We start from the raw sequence: 15,672 nt of genomic DNA, 5'->3' as shown, positions 1-15,672 counted from the left end.
TGGAAAAGACTCTGATGCTGGGAGGGAATGGGGACAAGAGGAGAAGGGGATGACAGAGGATGAGATGGCTGGATGGCATCACTGACTCGATGGATGTGAGTCTGGGTGAACTCTGGGAGTTGGTGATGGACAGGGAGGCCTGGCATGCTGCGATTCATGGGGTCGCAAAGAGACAGACACGACTGAGCGACTGATCTGATCTAATCTGATCTAGGTGAAACTGAGGGTGTTTGGCACCAGCAGATCTTCATGACACATGGATATATATATTTTAATATTAAACAGTGTTTTGCAGACTAAAGAAAGTGATTTTGGTAAAAACTTGGAGTTACAAATAAAAAGCTCCTGAAATAAGATTCACCTCTTGACTATTTCTTCGTGAAGTTTTGTGAAGATATTGTGTCAACTGGTTAGTGAGGGAGTATTTGATTGGAGAATATGCCTCCAGGTGTCTGTATGAAGGGCTCAGATCATAAAGATCTCTGAGCTCTTGAAAGAAAAGGCTAAATTAAAAGTATAGTGTCTAAGGTCACGCTCACAAGGATGGCTCCATCAAAAAACTTGAAAGATGGCAGTGATGTACATAAATTGGAGCCCTGTGCACTGTTGGTGGGAACATAAACTGATTGTAGCCACTGTGGAAAACAGTACAGTCGTTCCTCAAACAAGTAAAGAGAGACCTACCGTATGCTCCAACAATTCTACTTCTGGGTATATGGCCCAAAATATCAAAAGTGGGATCTTAAAAAGGTATTTGTACACCTGTGTTCATGGCAACTTATAATAGCCAAAAGGTATAAGTCTCCATCTTTGGAGAAATGGATAAAGAAAATGTGATCCATCCATACAATGGAATATTATTCAGCCTTCAAAAGGAAAGAAATTCTGACACCTGCTACACCAGTGAATGAACCTTGGGAACATTATGCTGAGTGAAATAAACAGTCACTAAAGAACAGATACTGAATGATTCCACTTAGAGTCTACCAGGTGTGTGGCATAATCATCCTGATGGAGAGAGAAGGTAGGATGGTGGTGACCAAGAGCTGAGGCGGAAGATGGATGGGGTTTTAGTGTTTGATGGGGACAGGGTTTTAGTTTTGCAAGATGACCAGTTTAGAGATTGGTTGTATGACAGTGTGAATGCAGTTAATACCCCTGTACTGTACATTTAAAAATGTAAGATGATAGATTCTGTGTTACGTGTGAGATCCATATAGGAGATTGAAAGGAGAAAGTCACTCAGTCGTGTCCGACTCTTTGCAACCCATGGACTATACAATCCATGGAATTCTCCAGGCCAGAATACTAGAGTGGGTAGCTGTTCCCTTCTCCAGGGCACCTTCCCAACCCAGGGTATGTTATCTGTATTTTATCACAATTTAATGTTTTAAAGTGGGGTGTTATTTTCAGTATTATGTATTTCCTGCAAATGGCTGGGTTTCTGTATTACCAGAGACCAGCAGATATGATCTGGAGTGAACTTGAAAACAGGTGGAGGTTTTATAAATCTGCCAACATGTGTGAGGAGAAACAAACGCCCAGCCAAGTCATAACCACCACGTGCTGTCAAATGTTGGGAGTGCTTTGGAAGGGAGAAAATCACAAAGCAAGGGCTCCATGGAGAGTGGAGAGACAGTTGTGCTCCCGGCCAAGAAGGAGGAGGAAGAGAAGCAGGAATCTGATAGGAGTCGGGGTGGGGATGGTCACTAATATCGCCCTGGCCTCATGATAATAACTGAAATATCTCTCAGAGGTTTTACAAGTGGAGAATTCATAGTCTTGGAAAACCTTAGAGCAGCGAAAAATGGGACATCAAAGTCAAAGGAAGTTCACATGTAAAAGCTACAAATGATTGAAAGATTCCATTCCAGGGAGACTCACTTGACATGTAAATGTTTCATTCACTTAGTAGAGTCATTTCTGAGAAAAAAATTCATATAAAATGAAATTCTTAATGAATCACATTTATACACTTTCCCATTATATAATCATATCTGATTATATAGTAGAAATCTACATTAAGAAAACACTTATTGACAATTGAGACATAAATTTCTAATAAGTGTGCAAAGGTTTAGTATTAACTAGATTTTTGAACCAGAGGAAAGGCCATCTGGGTAATGTTGGTATGAATTTTATACACACAAACATACAAATGTATGATCTAAAGATGCATATATTATATATAGGGTATCCCTGGTGACCCAGACAGTAAAGAATCTGCCTGCAATGCTGGAGACCCAGGTTTAATCGCTGGGTTGGGATGATCCCCTGGAGAAGGGAATGGCAACCCACTCCAGTATTCTTGCCTGGGAAATCCCATGGACAGAAGAGTCTGGTGGGTTGCAGTCCATGGGGTCGCAAAGAGTCAGACACCACTGAGTGACTAAGCACAGCACAGCTCGTGAATGTGTCAGACAAGTTGGTTGTATTCTGTGGATCGGACCCAGATCTTTGTTGCATCTTTTTAATATTTCTCTTTGTTTTTAAACAGGTTGTTTGGTATCAAATCAGTCATTCAGACAGACTGTTCCAGCACATGGAAGATCATTGCCAACCCCGACCTGTCCTGGTACCACCATGCCAACCCCATCGTCCTGCTGGTGATGTACTACACGCTGGCCACTCTGATCCGAATCTGGCTGCAGGAGCCCGTTGTAAGGACCAGAAGTTTTCATGGTCTTGTCTGCAAAGTAGCAGGAGACTCTGGGGAAAGGGTTCGTTCCTATACTGCTGGCTATAGTATATCCTGAAATAACTATAGTATTCTTATCAGAGTGTTTTATTTCCACACAGAGCCCTAAGCAAGTACAGATTCTATCAGATCAAAGACCAGCTTCCCTGTGTTAGCATCCCCCAGGCTGCTCAGAGGGCTGGTGGTGAGTGCAGTGAAGCCTCGTTTTCATTGAGCACTCACTAGTTGCTAGGCCAGGTACTGGGCTGTTTACATACAGGTGCTGTACCCATCTTAGAGATGAGACCAAGGGTAGAGAGGTAAATCACGCACTTGATGAACAGTAGAAATCAGATTCAAGCCCATGTTTGCTGACAGTGCAAGGGTCTCTGACCACCCAGACTGTTGTCATGGCGACTGGAGTTTCCTAAAGCTTAGACCTCTGATCTCTGATGATATGATGGGGATGTCCCCACTCTCGGTGGTGCTGTGACCCGCAGGGTCACAGGGCAGGGCTGAGGACTGGGCTGTTCCCTGTGGGGTTATTCATAGAATGTGGTACGTTGGGGCGCCATCAGGGAGGATGGCTTGTGGTCCCTCTCTTTTCCTTTTCAGTGACAGCAACTTCAGTCCCTTTCATTCTCCCAGAATGACTGTGAGAAGTTCAGCTGTGAGGGAGACAGGTGGCATAGACAGGGCTGCTACACACCGCCTCACGGCCACGCACCGAGCAGGGTAGGGGATGCTGGAATGGGGGCAGAGGTTAGATCCCAGGCTGGCACCTGGTCCCCTCCAGCTCCATCCATGCGGTCAGCAGCCAGGCCACCAGTGTGTACTGAGAGCGAGCCAGCGTCTCAGAACCCCACCTGGGACCACAGGTAGAGCATTGGCCCAGAGGAAGTGAGGGGCTGAACGTTTTACAAGAAGAAAGGCAGCCCCCAAATACGTGAGCAGCCAACGGCACAGGCGTCCTTGTTTGCTGGGGGTCTGCCTGCCTCCCTCTGTGTAGGGACCCTTACCCTGGCCCACATACAGGCGTCCTGTTTGCAGGGGTCTCAGGTCTCACTTTCCCTGGACCCCGAGACGGCAGTGGTGACAGGATGATTCCAGGCTCACAGAGAATCCCAGTCACCTTGGTTACCTTTTCCTCTGAGCCTCTTCTAAGATATGAGGGTGCCAGTAGACCCCTTACAGTGTTGCTGTGTTTCCTTCCTGCACAAACACACAGGCATGGGTACATGTAGACACATACATAAAACTGTGAAAGAAGTTAAAATGTGAGAACTACTCTGAACAACGTCGTAGGCAATGATGGAAATGACCTTAATGCCTTCGGGTTCGTAAGAGTCCCAGGTGCCCCTGGCTTTCCCTTGGTGCCTCAGGCAGGAGCTGCTGGGCTGTTCCAGCCTCTCGGGCCCCGGAGGCTCTCGACCTCCTTGGCCGCAGGCTGTCCAGGAGCCAGGGAAGGCAGAGAGTGGGAAGGACAGGCCACATTCCAGGCCATACAGTCCACAGCAGGTCCTACTCTATAGCGTCTGCGGGTGTGTGCAGAGCAGGGTCTCATCCATACCAGATCGACCCGTGGGGGGTCAGTGTTTTAAATGGGGCTGGCACTCAGGACTTCCTCACCAAGGCAGTGATGGAGGGCAGGTGCCTGGCTGTATTAATATCATGGTTCCAGGTGGCCTGGTAGGTTTCATGAAAAACATGAGTTCTGCAGTAAAAGTCTATGATGTAAGCTTGAGAAAGAGAGGAGCAAGTGTCTGGAGCTGAATGTATGACTCGGGCTCCCTGGGGTCTGGTGCTCTGTGTGGATGCCAGACCCCAGGAATTGGCAGCAACACTGAGCGCTGTCCCTCTGCCTGCAGATCAATGAGTATAAGCGCCCTTTCATGGGGCATCTTTGTTGGAAACCATCCTCAACCACCAAGTGCGTACTGATCCTTCCTGTCTCTATCCATCTCTCCTGGACCAACTGTCTGATTTAGGCCAAGGTTCAATTAGGCGAGTGGCAGTGTTAGGCAGTAGCTGTGTTTTTGCTTAATGTTGCGTGTAAGCTCTAGATGGTTCTGCCTTTAGTGAATGTCTCTTTCATAAGAGTCCCCTGGCAGGTTCCATGGGCAGTTGTGGCCTCTGTGGACCTTGCACGGCCCTCCTCCTGCAGGTCAGAACATACATGGAGGCTCCTAACGGAGCATGGGCACCTGTTCCTGTAATTCACAAGCGAGTCTGCTGTCTCTGCATTTATGGAGTGGGCTTTTGGCCATTTGTGAAGTGTCTGGATGAAAGCCTGTGTAGGGTGTACGTTACTTTACGAGATCAGCACGCGGGGGCAGAGACAAGCAGCTCTGTCTGGGCTCCCAGGCTGCTGAGGGACCTGCTCCGGAAGCAGGGCTTTCCTGTGGGTTATTCTGCATCTCAGGTGCAGGAAGAGAGGACCAAGGAGGAGGACAGAGCCCTGGCCTGCAGCCCTGCGCCCATCACGGCCGAGAGGAGGCGGAGCCTGTGGTATGCGACCCACTACCCCACGGACGAGAGGAAAGTAAGCCGCCAGGACAGGGGTTGTCTCTCATTTATTTTCTGCTTTTCATCATATTGCTGAATACAGGCCATGTGAGTCCACATGCAAACCCAGGTTGCTCAGTTTACAGGGGCTGTTTGATGGTGAAGGTTAAGGTCAGACAGGGGAGCCCAGTGCTTGGAAAGGAAATCCCAGGCTCTGTCAGACCCAACCTTTTACAGTTCAGTGCTTCCCCCTGAAGCCTCCCAATCCCAGAAAGAGAGAATGGTCTTAATTTTTAAAGATAAGTTTGTCTTTAAAGCAAAATAAAACAAAGCAATCCCTTGGCCCTGGGCAGTGACAGCCTAGGTGCTGGGATGCGCTGTGGAGAGTGATTCTATGTTGGGTCGGCTGCCATGGTGACCAGGACCGCTCACACAGCCACTCATGGGACACCAGCTAGTCTGTGTGGACATGAAGAGGGATCCCACCTCCCTGTGTCAGGGTCACAGTGTGGGCGCCGGGGCCAAGAGCACGGCTGGGTGATTCTTAAGCTTTTCACCATTTGTTCACTATTTTCAACATGCCCCAGCCACTGACTTGTTACAGTGACCTATTTGCAATGTGGGGACCACAGATGCTCACACTTCTCTGGTGGGGTCATATTAGGAATCAAGCAGGAGATTCTCTGATTGACTCAGTGGCAGAGTTTCTCTAAGACACGTGGTCCCATTTGTGCACCTGCCTGTTGTGGGCTGAGAGATGGGGGAAACAGTGAATGAACTTCTCGGGGCACTGCAGCCTAGAGGAACAGCCATGGTGCCTGGAGACCTCTAGTGTCCTAGAGCCCTTTTGTCCCATCACACGCATACCAGACCGTCCTGCTCTGGCCACTAAGCCATGATATCCATGGAGACAGCATGGCAGATTCCAAGGTGAGGGCCGTGGACCATGGCTGGGGATACCCAAGACCTTTCCTGGGATCCATGGGCTCAAAACAATTTTTGTAACAACATTTAAGAGATCTGCCTTTCGGCTGTGCTGACACTTGCTCTGATGGTACCAGAGCTCCACCCATGGCAGCAGCACGAACCTGACGGCCACGTGTACACAGGAAACAGAACAGAAAGGGCAGTTCCACCTAAGAATATTCTTGGTAAACCAGAAATAGTCTTTGCTTTTCTTAAATCTCAACCTTGGGGCACACGCTTTTTCAATATTCTGAGTGACATCAGTGGAAGACCCCCTGAAGTCCTGATCCCTCGAGGAGAAGTGCTTGGCTGGCGAGTGGACCCAGCTGCCATCCATGTACCACAGATCCACGTGCAAGAACAGCTGATGGACAGTTTGGGGGGTTCAGGCATAAGCTTTTGGCAGACAATTACTGGAAAATAAATGGAGTGGTCTTTTGAGTCCAACATTAAAGATACACAAAAGTGTATTTTTTTTAATATACTTCTTTTTTTTAAATTTTATTTAATTTTTAAACTTTACATAATTGTATTAGTTTTGCCAAATATCAAAATGAATCCACCACAGGTATACATGTGTTCCCCCATCCTGAACTCTCCTCCTCCTCCCTCCCCCCCACCATCCCTCTGGGTCGTCCCAGTGCACTAGCCCCAAGCATCCAGTATCGTGCATCGAACCTGGACTGGCAACTCGTTTCATACATGATATTTTACATGTTTCAATGCCATTCTCCCAAAAGTGTATTTTAATAAGACAACACCATTCTTTTCACTATTTTTTTTGAAGATAACTATTTAGATAAAATTATTCATGTGAACAAGCCAATTTTTAATGAATGAACAAATGAATATTTTTAATGCCGCAATTTTAATTTCTAGCACAATAGATATTGATAGGTAGGACTTTCATAAGTAAAAGTCTTCAGGATCTTTACTGATTTTTAAGAAAGTGAGCAAGTTCTGACCCAAAAAGTGAAAGAACCACTAGTTCAGCAGATGCTTGTTACTGAGGAAACTGGACCCCCCAGCTCTAATACAGCTGAAAGTCACAGCCATGTCATAATTCTTCTGTTGTGGACAGCATGCAAATCTTAATCCCAATCCGTACTACAAGTCAAATTTTCTTTATTATGAAACTTCAGTTTCTTGAAAAGTCAACACTTTCAGAATCCTACAGACATCTCAAAGGGTCCTAGAAGTCTAAAGTTCAGTTCAGTTCAGTTCAGTCGCTCAGTCGTGTTCGACTCTTTGCGACCCCGTGAATCTCAGCACGCCAGGCCTCCCTGTCCATCACCAACTCCCGGAGTTCACTGAGACTCACGTCCATCGAGTCAGTGATGCCATCCAGCCATCTCATCCACTGTCGTCCCCTTCTCCTCCTGCCCCTAATCCCTCCCAGCATCAGAGTCCTTTCCAATGAGTCAACTCTTTGCATGAGGTGGCCAAAGTACTGGAGTTTCAGCTTTAGCATCAGTCCTTCCAAAGAAATCCCAGGGCTGATCTCCTTCAGAATGGACTGGTTGCATCTCCTTGCAGTCCAAGGGACTCTCAAGAGTCTTCTCCAACATCACAGTTCAAAAGCATCAGTTCTTCGATGCTCAGCCTTCTTCACAGTCCAACTCTCACATCCATACATGACCACAGGAAAAACCATAGCCTTGACTAGACGGACCTTTGTTGGCAAAGTAATGTCTCTGCTTTTGAATATGCTATCTAGGACCAAGCAGCAATTCTGTGAGAACAAAACACTTGAAAAACAACATCAGCTTTTTCAGTCATGTGGTTAGTGACTGCTTGTTTATTGTGATGAAAGACAGCATCAGAAACTGGAAATGTTTACAATAAATAGCAGCCTCCAGCTGCATCATTGTCCCTTTATGTTTTGCACTGTGATGTTAACACACTTGCATGCTCCCGGCTGAAGGATCGAGTGCATGTGTGCTGAAACTTTGTAGCTGTGTGTAAACATCACATCGCTTTCTGCTCACATGTTAACATGCTGTCCTGTATTCCTTTGCAGCTTTTATCCATGACTCAGGATGACTACAAGCCGTCCGATGTTAGTATACCCTTGAATTTTCATTTCTGCACATGTCAGTGATGGAAAGGGCACATAAATGGAATTAGCTCCTCTGAGTGTAGTTTAATGCTCTATAAAATTTTCATACGTTTTTGAATACTATTTTGCAGAACTTATATCTGATTTATTGCTGTTAAAACATTGACTCATATAACGTGAGCTCAAGTATAAACATATAAAATGTATTTAAACTTTTAAAAAGCCACGTTGGAGGGCTTTTTCTCAAAAGGCGTTCTGCTCTGCAGATATGCCTGCTCTATGGTTTGAATAAGAAGTCTCACACGTCTGTGGACACACGTGTATGTCTGTGTGTCTATGTTTATATGTATCTGCATAAATTTACACATAAATTATATGTAAAGCCAAAGAGACCAGAGGGAAAAAGTAGGAGAATGTATTTAGTGTATGAGATGCTACAACACGGGAGTTGCAGGCTGCAGTGTCAGGGAGAGACCGTGGGGTTGTAGCTAACCTGAGACTTTGCTCGTCCCGAGGGCCAAGCAGGGTGTAGGGCAAGTAGGATCAGGGCTGGGGTGGGGGAGGGGGGAGGGCAGGCAGCAGCCCCAGGCCAGAACCCAGTCTGTCTGGAGATCCTGTAGCTGGAGGCAGGCCGGGAGCTGAGGCTGAAGGAGACCAGAGCAGGCCCTGAGCCCTCTGCAGCCTTTCCAGGCTTCACACTTCACACGGAGAGCAGGGGGCATGGCGTGGGCGCAGCAGAAGTGGGCGGGCTCAGGTTTGCCTTGTCCTGTGTGACTCTGTGGGGCTGGGTTTGGAGGCGAGCAGGGCTGTCTTGCTGGCAGGCATCACTGCCCACAGCGTTCAGCTTCCCCTCGGCTCTGCAGCGTCCAGTGTGCCCATCTAGCAGAGCAGAGGAGGGAGGTCTGTGTGGGAAACCAGAGCTGCTGTCCCACTTGCCTTGCCCCACGCCCCTGGCAGGGCCTGCTGGTGACCGTGAACGGCAACCCCGTGGACTACCACACTATCCACCCCAGCCTCCCGCTGGAGAACGGCCCCGCCAAGGCTGACCTGTACTCCACGCCGCAGTACCGCTGGGAGCCTGCCGCTGCCTCACCCGGTAAGGAGCCTGTGGGACGGCGGCCTACAGAACTCAGCATCTCTTGTCTTTGGTTTATCCTTCATCGGATGTGGTTCTCTTTCCTTTTCATCTCTAGGAGAGGTTTTTTCCTTCCACAGTCAGTCTGATGAAGCCCATTTCCTTAGATTCTGCCTAGATTTTGCCCCTATATCCTGCTCTGTGCATTTGTCCTTGGTACAAAATAAGTGACCTAATGGAGGTAAGGGCTTCCCAAGTGGCACTCGTGGTAAAAAAACACAACCCACCTGCCAGTGCTGGAGACCTAAGAGACACAGGTTCGATCCCTAGGTTGGGAAGATCCCCTGGAGAAGGGAATGGCAGCCCACTCCAGTATTCTTGCCTGGAGAATCCCATGGATAGAGAAGCCTGGTGGGCTGTAGCCCATATGGTCACAAAGAGTCAGACATGACTGAAGTGACTGAGCACAATGGGAATAAACTTTGAAAAATAGAAGGTAAAATATTATTTTAAACAAGTCATCTTGTTTGTGGTGTTAAACCTATATGCATATTTGTGTTTTAGTCTTTTTGTAATTTGATTCCACTATTGCGGTCCATAGTTTTGCTGGTTAGTGTATGAATGTTTTCTGGAAGAGTTTTTTTTTGTCTAATAAGAAAACCAAGAGGCCCAAAACTTTGACTAGACCTTTCTCCCTTTTCCCTCAGTTTATCCTGTTGAAGCACTAGTGGTAAAGAATCCACCTGCCAATGCAGGAGATGAAAGAGATGTGGGTTTGATCCCAGGGTCAGGAAGATCCCCTGGAGGAGGAAATGGCACCCCATTCCAGTATTCTTGCAGAGAGAATCCCATGGACAAAAGAACCTGGTGGGCTACGGCCCATGGGTCACAAAGAGTCAGACACGACTGAACAATGTAGCACAGAGAGCTGCCTGTTCCTAGAGAGGACACATTTGTGCGTGGGGCTCTTATATGAGATTCACCTATGTGCGTAAATTGTTATATAAAATAATCTGTCCCTCTAGAAAAGAAGGAGGAAGACGATGATGAGAAAGAAGAGTTTGAGGAGGAGCGGAGCCGGGAGGAGAAGAGGAGTGTCAAAGTGCACGCCATGGTGTCTGTGTTCCAGTTCATCATGAAGCAGAGCTACATCTGTGCCCTTATCGCTATGATGGTGCGTATGTGCCAGAGTCCTGACTTCTGCTCAGATTCCGCCCCACACCTTGCTTTGACCTTGGAATAACGTTAGCGCTGGCGGGATGAATGGTGCTCAAGCCCCGCTGGCTCCAAGCCCCACTGCTTCCTCCCACCAGCGCGACTTCTTCATCTTCCTGATGTCTTGGCAGATAATGGCTGCTTCTGTTAATTTTTCATGGGATCTCTATACTATAGATTTCAAAACCATGTCATCCTCTATGCCACTTAGCCTGATTTTAAATATTAATACCTGTCTCTCAAATTAACCTATCAAGTCAGGCTGTCCCCTGTTTTTCGGATTTAAAAGGATATGTTGGTAGTTTTTCTAAGTGGCTTTGAAGGTGTTCACAGTTAACAAAGGCCACTTTTATTTCTCTCAGATGATGAGGGTTATAGTCACATCTTGGATTTGAGTGAGACTATTCCATTTGAACTGGAACAAATGCTTACCAGCCTGAGCACCAAGCACTGAGTCCCCAAGAGTGTTTTCCGGTTGTGACCATCTTCCCTGGAAGCTCCCCTCAGCAGCAGACTTCTAATCACAGCAGATCTTTTCTTTCTAGGGCAGTCCTAAGCAGCCAGGTCTGTTAGAATGATAGGCGTCTTTATTCAAAAACACACAGTGCGAATATTCCATACCTTCAGATGATCCTAGAACTGCACACAAGAAAGAACATGAAGCAGATTCTACCCCTCAACAACTGAGGGTCGTATGTGACTGAGGCCTTAAAAATGAGAGAAGTTTAACAAAACGTTCCCAATTTGTTTTCCTCCCTTTTTCATCCAAACAGGAATAGTGTACAGGGAAAAAAAATTCTCCTGGAATTACAATATCTGTGCAGATTACTCTCCTGGGTCATCCACACAAAAGTGGCAAGGTCAGATCTGAATTTCTTTCTGGGATAAAGGCATTAACTATTACCAACCTTTGATAACGCCAGGCTTCCCTGGTGGCTCAGTGGTAAAGAATCTGCCTGCAATGCAGGGGACCTGGGTTTGATCCCTAGGTTGGGAAGATCCCCTGCAGAAGGGAATGACTACCCACCCTAGTATTCTTGCCTGGAAAATTCCATGGACAGAAGAGTCTGGAGGGCTACAGTTCTTGGGATCACAAAAAGTCAAATGCAACTGAGCGACTACCACTTTGATAGCACCATTTCCAAGGAATACTATTTTTCATGAAAATAATTCATGACTTAATAATAGCTGTCAGTTTCTCATTGAATTTTAATAAAAGCAGTTTTAATTTTAATTTCCATGTATTTTAAACAACAGTTTTAAATAACTCTGTACTTAAAAAAACTAGCTTTGATTTAGGACACATTTGCAAGTTGCTGAGAGTAAGTATTTGTTCTGTGCTGACTTCATTCATTTATCTTATTTATCTCAATACTTATCTGCTTTCCAGAAGCAAAACAGACATAAAACCTTTCAGCCTTTGCAATAACCCTTGAAATTCGTGATAGTCAGGAATATGATTGAACTCAGCCTCAACTAGAAAATATTTTTTAAAAATACGTTTATGTATTTTTAATTGGAGGATAATTGCCTTACAACATTGTGTTGGTTTCTGCCATACATCAGCATGAATCAGCCGTAGGTATGCATATGTTCCCTCCCTCTTGAACTTCCCTCCCACCTGCCACCCCATCCCACCCTTCTAGATTGTCACAGAGGCCTTTTCACAGAAATTTGGTATTGAAGATTATGGTAAAAGAGGATAGATTTCTTGAGGTTAATGATATTCATGAGCCTGACTTTATAGAATGTTCTGGAAGCTGCCCTTTGAGATGTGTTCTAGGTCTGCCGGGGTTTGGTGTGACTGGAGGATGTCCTGCCCCCTACAGGACAGAAGTTGAGGCTGGGCTCTCCGTTAGCCTGGCTTTACTACTGGGGTGCAGACACCTGACACCTCCTCCTGATGATTCCCTGATTCCTATCACGTCTGTCTTCCCGATGGGTGGGCTAAGGGGACCCCTGAAGCCAGCTCATCTGCTGACCCTGTGGTCCCACAGCTTCCGTTTCTGAGCCCAGCTTGGCCACACTCACCCAGCACCCGGGAAAAATAGCCGACCCCAAGCTGATTTGGAAGAATGAAGGAGGAAGCACTTAGGGTTGCGTTTCATCCAGCAAATCCAGTGAAAAGGAAGACATCCGGGCTGGAGGGCAAAGGGCACAGAGTGAAGCCGTCCCCACCCTTGCTTGACCCTCTTCCCTCCAGGAGGTTGAGGGCAGTGTCGGCTCACAGGGCAGCCTTTCTGCCTGCTTCGTCCCCTATGCAGCTGGGATGTTTCCCCCACAGTTTTACCATGATCCTCCCCCTAGTGTGAATGTCACTGAACTTTTCCTTGTAGACCACATCTAACTCAGCAGAGTGGGGACTGTATCATGTACTGACCGCCCCGCTTTCTTGCCCTCTCCCCCTGGAGGCCTGGAGCATCACCTACCACAGCTGGCTGACCTTTGTGCTGCTCATCTGGTCCTGCACTCTGTGGATGATCCGTAACCGGAGGAAGTATGCTATGATCAGCTCCCCCTTCATGGTTGTCTATGGAAACCTGCTGCTCATACTGCAGTACATATGGAGCTTCGAGCTCCCCGAGATTAAAAAGGTCCCAGGTTTCTTAGAAAAGAAGGAGCCGGGGGAGCTCGCCTCAAAGGTAAGGGGGCAGGGGAAAAAGGGGCAGGGCATTCAGACAAAACAACGGTAATCAAAACAGTCATATCCAAGCAGGAACATGCAAAAGTAGGTTCCAAGTATTCAATGCTCCTTGAAATCATTAATTTTTTTTCCCTTGCCCTCAAGAAAATGTTAATATAATTGTGTGGGCACTTAGAAAAGCTACCCCTTCAGCTTCCAGAAAAGAATGGGAGGATTCAGGGACTCTGTTTGCTGGGATGAAATGTTCTCTTCCCCCCATTTCTGTGGATTTCTTCAAAATAAGGAGGAACACTGTAGAAGTAACGGGGCTCATAGAAGAAATACATCTTCCTCTTCTACTTGTGCTGAGGTCCCAGGCAGGAAGGAGACCCCTGGCCCACGTCGGTTTCCAGCCCAGGTGGTCCTGTGCCTCTTCCTGGAGTGTCCCAGGCATGAAGGCGCCCCTGGCACTGGACTGCACGCCAGCGTCCTCAGGAAGGGAGATTTAAAAGCTGGCGACTTTCAGATGCAATGTAGTGGGTGCCTGACTGTCTTGAGTGGATGGGCTTATGCAGCGTGCTCCCTCTGAAGGGCGGGGAAGCATAGTCGTGGTTGAACATGCTTACACTTCAGAGGCATGATGCTCTGATCTCTATTGTCTCCTTCCAGATTCTGTTCACCATCACATTCTGGCTGCTGCTGAGACAGCACCTCACAGAGCAGAAAGCTCTCCAAGAAAAGGAAGCTCTTCTGTCTGAGGTCAAAATCGGAAGTCAGGAAAGAGAAGAAAAAGGTAATTAGTGCGTGCAATGTGACTGGAAGAAGGGCCCCAGAGGACATCCCTGGAGGCTCTGCCCCAGACCAGAGGGAGGCCAGGCGTGGATGTGAGCGGATAGATGACCGCTTCCCAGGGCTGAATTCCTGCCCACATGGGCATCCACTGGAGCTGCAGAGACCCTGGGTCATCTGATACACACAAAAGTGATCCCCGCTGCAGGGCATTCCCTGAGTCCTCCAAGGTCACAGCTTCTTGAGTGTTAGTACCAAGAGAACGACTCAGATCTCCCAAATTCAAATCCTCTCGCCTTTTCAAAAACAAAAGTCAAAAAAAAAAGGAAGATGATGTTTTGATGATCACTTCTGTAGTTTTAGACCCCACTCCATGGGTCAAATGAGAGTCACTTGCTCCCTTACCTGCGTGGATGTGCCAATAAATACAATAAAATTTAATGCTCATAGAACAGCTTAGAGACCATTAGTGAGGCGTGTAGCATTGTCTGAAATGGAAGCCATAAATGTTCTCAGAGGCAGGGCTGGTAACCTTCAGATTAACCCTGTCAGGAGGAGAAAACCAACTCATCTTTTTCTTATAGTTTCTCATTTAGACCTAAACGTTGATTGTTTTTCAGCAACAAAAGTCTTTAAGGTTTGAATCTTGACTATTTGAGTTTGGATGTCTTTTAATACAGTGATTAAATTTACCAGTTACTTTATGTAAAGAACAGTTCATTTAAGAACAACAGTTACTCTGACCTCTCACCCCATGTGCATTCCCCTCACTCTGTGGATCTCCTGATCTTTTGAATAAGTTATTCAAATGACAGGTCACCTTAGGACCACAAAGATGAGTCCTATATGTTAGCAAATTTTAAAGTAAGACCAAATAAGCTTTTACTTCCAATGCATAAAACTATTTTAAATTTAGTTAAATTATAATTAGTCCTGAAACCTAATTTAAAATATATTTGGCTTCGACTCAATTTTTTCATTTTATAAAATCATACTTTCTGGTTAACATTATTACCAATAACTCAGATTCAATAAAAGACTGCTAGAGGCACACTGCAGTCAGAATCTGAAATTGTCAGAGTTAGTTCGGTTTGTGTTATTGCTGTCTGTTTATTTCTCTTGATCCTACAGTAATTATAGCTATTGGACAATGCAAGTGAAATAGGTATTATGAAAAGCTTGTATAAAAGTATTACAAAATGTGTTTCTTTTATGTTTCAGGGAGGTTAGGAAAGTGGACTATGATTAGTTCTACAAATTCTGCCTTGTTTATTAGAACTGTCTAAAATTATTTTAAATCATATGGTAATGTCCAAAGTGTGTGGCACCCACCTCACATGGCTAAGAGTGTGTGGTTCTGGTCCAGGGACCAGCTGCTCGTAACAGCAGGGTCTTCTGTCTTGAAGATGATGAACAGGACTTACAGGTGGACAGTGAGGCTCAGGAGAAGGAGGAAGAAGAGGAGCCGAAGGAGGAGCAGCAGGAGCGGAGAGAGGAAGAGGAAGAAGCAGATGAGCAGGACGTGATGAAGGTGCTGGGGAACCTGGTGGTGGCCCTGTTCATCAAGTACTGGATCTACGTCTGCGGGGGGATGTTCTTCTTCGTCAGCTTTGAGGGTAAAATCGTGATGTACAAGATCATCTACATGGTGCTCTTCCTCTTCTGTGTGGCCCTGTATCAGGTGGGTTGCCATCCTTGCGTCTGTCCAGGGGTATGCCTGAGCTTCCTTCGGTGAGGCTGAGTTACTGTGACCTCACGAACAC

At 46.5% G+C, this 15,672-nt stretch overlaps 1 protein-coding gene across 1 annotated transcript in view; it reads left to right on the top strand.

Annotated features, from left to right (window-relative positions):
- PIEZO2 (piezo type mechanosensitive ion channel component 2) overlaps positions 1-15,672 on the top strand; it is a 255,891-nt gene that overhangs the window by 167,594 nt on the left and 72,625 nt on the right. Inside the window, 8 exon segments of the mRNA XM_070361473.1 lie at positions 2,498-2,660; positions 5,100-5,219; positions 8,169-8,207; positions 9,165-9,303; positions 10,308-10,456; positions 12,909-13,139; positions 13,790-13,913; positions 15,316-15,590. Of these exon segments, the coding sequence (XP_070217574.1) occupies positions 2,498-2,660; positions 5,100-5,219; positions 8,169-8,207; positions 9,165-9,303; positions 10,308-10,456; positions 12,909-13,139; positions 13,790-13,913; positions 15,316-15,590 (1,240 nt within the window).

The sequence above is a fragment of the Bos mutus genome, chromosome 24, assembly GCF_027580195.1.
Source record: "Bos mutus isolate GX-2022 chromosome 24, NWIPB_WYAK_1.1, whole genome shotgun sequence".
Taxonomy (NCBI): Eukaryota; Metazoa; Chordata; class Mammalia; order Artiodactyla; family Bovidae; genus Bos; species Bos mutus.
This window is presented reverse-complemented; position numbering and strand designations above follow the sequence as displayed.